Genomic DNA, 6,041 nt, shown 5'->3' with positions numbered 1-6,041 from the left:
TGTCATTTGTTTGCCAAGTAGCTGGGAGCAGCTTACATACCAGAGGCTGTGTGTGAACAATCCAGGAGAATCCAGGGGGGTGGGGGGGTCAAACAGCAGAGCACGGTAAGGCTGGCTCTAGAATCAACAATTAGAGTTACCTAGCAGATCACTGGGCCTGATACCACCAGAGGGGAATGTCACTATGAGTATTATAAATATTCCACTTTTTAAAGTTAGCTTAAACATTAAGGTGAAATAGCATGGAAACCAAATTCAGAGTTTGGCTACTAATCTTGTCCTCAATTTAGCCTACTGTACTTATTCCTGGACTCTGAGAAGAATAATAGTGTATTATAGATGGGGCTGCTAGCATGTTAAGGTTGTTCTGGCCCACTTCCCATTCTAAGACCCTGTTTTCAGTTGCTTGTAACTTTGTGCACATGTACATATAGCTCCACAAAATTCTCAAAATCCCAGAAAAACTGAAGAGACCTTTTTTAAGCAGGACTCTTTTGCAACAGACCTATTATAGTTAGGAACTGTCAGTTTTGCTACAAACTCAGTACAAGAACTGTATCATACTACTATACTAGTTGGCTGTCAAAGGACTTTACAAATTAAATGTTATCCCCATTTTACTTCTGGGAAAAGAGATGGCATAAAGTGACTCACCCAACTGCATGCAGGAAAGTCACTGACAACATAAAATAAGCCAACCATCACCAGATGAAATCATTTTCAGTTGTTATAGTTACTTCTGTAGAGGGGAACCTAAAATAATCTTCTCTACCATTGTGTAAATGTTTTGCTGAGATAGAAAATATTTACAAAGAGTCACATCAAACTATTTTACCCGTTGGTGCAGAAGTTACTTTAAAGAGTCAGTAGGCTGTAAGCATATTGATAATGTAACTTCCCATAGAAATTTTTAAGGTTGAAACGCCCTCAACCTATAATTAGTTGTTACAGGAAATATCCCCCCTATTTATGAAAAATCCACAAATTGAAACTGACATTTCCTCAACAAGAGCAGCAGTGGATACTGTTACACTATACTCTAAGCTTTTTATTATGCGTTTTTAGTTGTGTGCATTTATGCACTATAAATTACACAATATTGAGTTGCTCTACAGTATATTTAACACCCACTGGAGCCAACACTGGCTCAGCTCTCCTTGAGGAAAGAGTGCTTTACATGAAAGAATGGATGACTGAAGTAGTAGGCAAATTTTCAGGCACAGAAACTCTCCAAATTATCTATCACACACCTTTGCTTAAAACTGAAGCCCACTATTTGATTAATACAATATTAGCCTTCTATGAAGAAGTGTAGCACCATTAAATGTACCAAATGTGAAAACCTACGGCAATGTTAGTTTTCCTAGCTTTGTGAGAACTTCAGTCTCTGCTCAAAGCAAGGGCCAAACTTTTGAGTGTCTGTGGTCTGATCACCTTCATTTGATTTATTGGTAAACTGTAAAAATCCAGTGAAGCATTCTCTTAATTCAGTATTGTTGATGCAACCTACAGAAGGAAAGCAAGAAACAGCAAAGAACTGAGAATATGTTCAGTTCTCCTAGTCCCTTCTGTTCCCATTAAGTAAACAATTCAAATGTCAAACAGCAAGACTTGCACTTGGCTTTTTCCTTAAAAAATTAGTGTAAGCTACATTATTGAAGTGAGCATAATCCAGGGGAAAAGCAGCTTCTGCTACTAAGAATTGCATAAGAACACAAAGCATTAATTCAATTGTTTATACCCAAACAGAGGAACCAGACTCTGCTCAAGAGATTGAAAGGGGTTATAGTAAATAACATCCTTAAACATACCAGTGGAAATTCTGTAACAAGGGAAGAATAGTCTAGATGAGTGTTCCAACCTTACTTTACACAATTCTGATCTGTTGAAAGTAAACTCAACATCAGAAATTAGTAGCTGAGCCTCCACACACCCCTCCATGAAACAAGTTTTATTATGGTATGAAGATTGCTAACTGAAACTATAGAACATTTTACCCAAAGACCACCAGGTAATGTGCAACAAAAATCTTTATTAGCATTCACAGACTGTTCAGCAGTTACTGCAACTTGTATTTAACTTACAATATTAAGACATTAAAGAGCTACAGTGCAAAAACAAATGCTATTGGCAATCATGTAAAGCAAGGTCCACAATAACTAACAGCCACCCCTCAGACGCAACACAAGGTGGAGCGTGGACTCCTTCTGGATGTTGTAGTCAGATAGGGTGCGGCCATCTTCCAGCTGCTTGCCAGCAAAGATCAGCCTCTGCTGGTCAGGTGGGATGCCTTCTTTGTCCTGGATCTTAGCCTTGACATTCTCAATAGTGTCACTGGGCTCAACCTCTAGGGTGATTGTCTTGCCAGTCAGGGTCTTCACAAAGATCTGCATACCACCTCTCAGACGCAGCACAAGGTGGAGGGTGGACTCCTTCTGGATGTTGTAGTCAGATAGGGTGCGGCCATCTTCCAGCTGCTTGCCAGCAAAGATCAGCCTCTGCTGGTCAGGTGGGATGCCTTCTTTGTCCTGGATCTTAGCCTTGACATTCTCAATAGTGTCACTGGGCTCAACCTCTAGGGTGATGGTCTTGCCAGTCAGGGTCTTCACAAAGATCTGCATACCACCTCTCAGACGCAGTACAAGGTGGAGGGTGGACTCCTTCTGGATGTTGTAGTCAGACAGGGTGCGGCCATCTTCCAGCTGCTTGCCAGCAAAGATCAGCCTCTGCTGGTCAGGTGGGATGCCTTCTTTGTCCTGGATCTTAGCCTTGACATTCTCAATAGTGTCACTGGGCTCAACCTCTAGGGTGATGGTCTTGCCAGTCAGGGTCTTCACAAAGATCTGCATACCACCTCTCAGACGCAGCACAAGGTGGAGGGTGGACTCCTTCTGGATGTTGTAGTCAGATAGGGTGCGGCCATCTTCCAGCTGCTTGCCAGCAAAGATCAGCCTCTGCTGGTCAGGTGGGATGCCTTCTTTGTCCTGGATCTTAGCCTTGACATTCTCAATAGTGTCACTGGGCTCAACCTCTAGGGTGATGGTCTTGCCAGTCAGGGTCTTCACAAAGATCTGCATACCACCTCTCAGACGCAGCACAAGGTGGAGGGTGGACTCCTTCTGGATGTTGTAGTCAGACAGGGTGCGGCCATCTTCCAGCTGCTTGCCAGCAAAGATCAGCCTCTGCTGGTCAGGTGGGATGCCTTCTTTGTCCTGGATCTTAGCCTTGACATTCTCAATAGTGTCACTGGGCTCAACCTCTAGGGTGATGGTCTTGCCAGTCAGGGTCTTCACAAAGATCTGCATACCACCTCTCAGACGCAGCACAAGGTGGAGGGTGGACTCCTTCTGGATGTTGTAGTCAGACAGGGTGCGGCCATCTTCCAGCTGCTTGCCAGCAAAGATCAGCCTCTGCTGGTCAGGTGGGATGCCTTCTTTGTCCTGGATCTTAGCCTTGACATTCTCAATAGTGTCACTGGGCTCAACCTCTAGGGTGATGGTCTTGCCAGTCAGGGTCTTCACAAAGATCTGCATGTTGAACTGTAGAGAAAGAGGTATCAAAAAGAGTTCCAACTTCCTATACTGATTAACTTGCTACAGAGCACAAAGAACCCTATATACAGACCCCAAAGCTTCACACCAACATTTCAGTATGAAAACTGAACCCAACCACATAAAATCAGTAAATAATCAGTATCAAAAACTCTTCCCCGCCCTCTATATTTAAATAGAGGACTTTTTTAGTGAGACATTTCCATGACAGGTTCCCTGGACACCCACTACCCCCTCTGTTTCTGGCTTAAGAAAATGCCTGTCTCCTGTCCAGCAGAGGAGAAGTCGGACGTTATCAGGTTCAAACCCGTTCTCAAATGCTTTCCCCAACAGCCGGGAACACAGCCCTTGCCCTTCGCGGCGTTCCCAGCGCTCCCGTCCTCTAGGGAGGGAACGCTGTGCCCCCTTCCCACCCGCTCTTCGGCACCTTTACCTACCCGGGCGACCCGCCCGCTCACTCGCCCGCCCCACCCCACCCCCAGCAGGTCGCCCTCATCCCGCTCTCCGTGACCCTTCTGAGCGACACACGCGGGTTACCGGGGCTTGGGACCGCCCCGCTTCCCTCGCCAGTCACAATGACCGCCAGTGACACAGCACTCTCCACTTCCGGGAAGGCAACGCAATGGCGGCGCGCAGCCTCCGCCATCTTAGACCGGGTCCCCTCCCCGCACAACACGCTCAGACACACAGAGACTGTGCCCACAACCCCACTAAGCGGCTCTGTGCGTTCCCTACACTAATCGCCCCCATGTCCCTCCCCCATTGTCCCTAGCGAGGGGCCTCCTCAGTTTCCCCTTCATAGAGCCCTGTGTCGCTTCTTACCGTTAACCTCCCACGGCTTGGACACTTCTGTGGAAGTCCGTAAAATTCACCTGTCAACACCGATACCACTCAGATAGACGACAACACAGCCCGATTGTGGCGGTAAACTGCGCTGCTCGCGCCTCAATCGCTACTATTTATAAGACTGCTGACGCTGAACGCCTCACCCATTCACGCACACATAGTGTCAGTGCGCTGCAGAAAATAGTCCCAATCAGTGGCCCTGCACCAAAGGCGGATACAGTCCCTTCCCCCTCACAGATCCTTTTCTGAAGTCTCAGGGTATGTCCGTTCCTCCCTGTGAGAAATCCACAGCTCTCCCTCCGAATAATCGAAATCTCTAATGCGCGGAGGGATCTCGGGTACGGTGAGAAAGCTACCAGACAGCTCTGGAAGCTTCGTAGACTGTGGGAGGACGGTAGGCGGGGTTATGCCAGTTGTCGGCGTTGATTGGTGCAGAAGCAGAGATACTGGTCCTTGATTGGTTCACAGAGCAAGGTGGGCGAAGCTACGAGGAAAGCTCTGGAACGGGCGGGGGGGGGGGAGAAACGGGTGATTCTCGTCGCTGATTGGTGTGGGGTGAGGTAAGCCTTGTTGCTAAGGCTCGCTGCCTCAGAGAAGCAGATTGGCGGGGGTGGAGGAGGAGGAGAAGAAGAAGCGATATTGCGCGCGCAGAAAACAATGGCCTGCAGTGTTGGGGGAGGGGCACGGAGGACCCTCACTCGGGTGGTTCTCATGAGGAGCCATGTGGGGGAGCTGGGACCCAACAAGGCCAATGATCTGTGGGTAGGGTGACCAGATGTCCCGATTTTATAGGGACAGTCCTGATATTTGGGGCTTTTTCTTATATAGGCTCCTATTACCCCCCACCCTCAGTCCCGATTTTTCACACTTGCTGTCTGGTCACCCTACTGTGGGTAGTGATGGCTTTCCTCCTCTCCTCTGGCAGCAAGGACGGGGGAGAGCTTGGGTTATGGCGAGGGATGGATGCCCTCCGTCCCATGCTGTTACACGGCTGCCCTGAGCAGGGGCCTGCAAACCATTAGTGCCAACTTCTCTGGCCCATGGCCACCTTCCAGGAGCCAGAAACTTTGGCACCAGCCGAGTGAAGAGCACCAAGGCTTGTGGTGCTGAGAAGCTGGGCTGGTTTCACGTCCAGTGAGATGCGTAAGCCCATCAGTTAAACTGGCTCTAGGAGTTGCTGTGTGGATGCGCCTGGGTCTGTTTAAACTGGGCTTGGTTTAATATTTTAACTCAAATAACCTGCCCTTAAACCCAAATGAGAGTGGGAACTGGTGGGTTTGCACTCATGTAAGTTAAACCGGTGCAACTTCTGCACGTAAACAAGGCCTGACACTGCTGAGTAGTGAAGAGCCAAGTTGGTCCTTCTCTTGGACCTGATTCAGTGTTGCCTTGCACCTAGTGTAGTCATGCCAGCACAAAGTTGGTGTGAAAGGTCATCGTATATATGAGGCTTTGTGTACACTACACACTTATTTCGGTATAACTATGTTGCTCAGGGGTGCAATGTAGTTATACCAACTTTAACACACACAAACACCCCCGTGTAGACAGCGCTATGTTGGTGGGAGAACTTCTCCCTCTGACATAGGTACTGCCTCTCACAGAGTGGAGTTATTCAAATGGGACAGCTCTCTCCCATTGACT

The 6,041-nt window shown here is 47.8% G+C and overlaps 1 protein-coding gene across 2 annotated transcripts; it reads right to left on the bottom strand.

The window, feature by feature from the left end:
- Positions 1–2,012: 2,012 nt before the first annotated feature.
- On the bottom strand, positions 2,013–4,791 carry UBB (ubiquitin B). Of its 2 annotated transcripts, none has more exons than XM_005298188.5 (2): positions 4,374–4,791; positions 2,013–3,539 (listed from the first exon to the last, which is right to left on the bottom strand). In XM_005298188.5, exon 2 carries the CDS (start codon positions 3,531–3,533, stop codon positions 2,160–2,162), a length of 1,374 nt encoding a protein of 457 aa, XP_005298245.2. In that variant the 5' UTR covers positions 3,534–3,539; positions 4,374–4,791; the 3' UTR covers positions 2,013–2,159. The 2 variants fall into 2 exon arrangements, with proteins under 2 accessions (XP_005298245.2, XP_065429008.1); XM_065572936.1 differs by having other exon boundaries at positions 2,013–3,612; positions 4,263–4,768.
- Between the last annotated feature and the right edge of the window lie 1,250 nt (positions 4,792–6,041).

Source organism: Chrysemys picta, chromosome 19 (genome assembly GCF_011386835.1).
Source record: "Chrysemys picta bellii isolate R12L10 chromosome 19, ASM1138683v2, whole genome shotgun sequence".
NCBI lineage: Eukaryota > Metazoa > Chordata > Testudines > Emydidae > Chrysemys > Chrysemys picta.
This window is presented reverse-complemented; position numbering and strand designations above follow the sequence as displayed.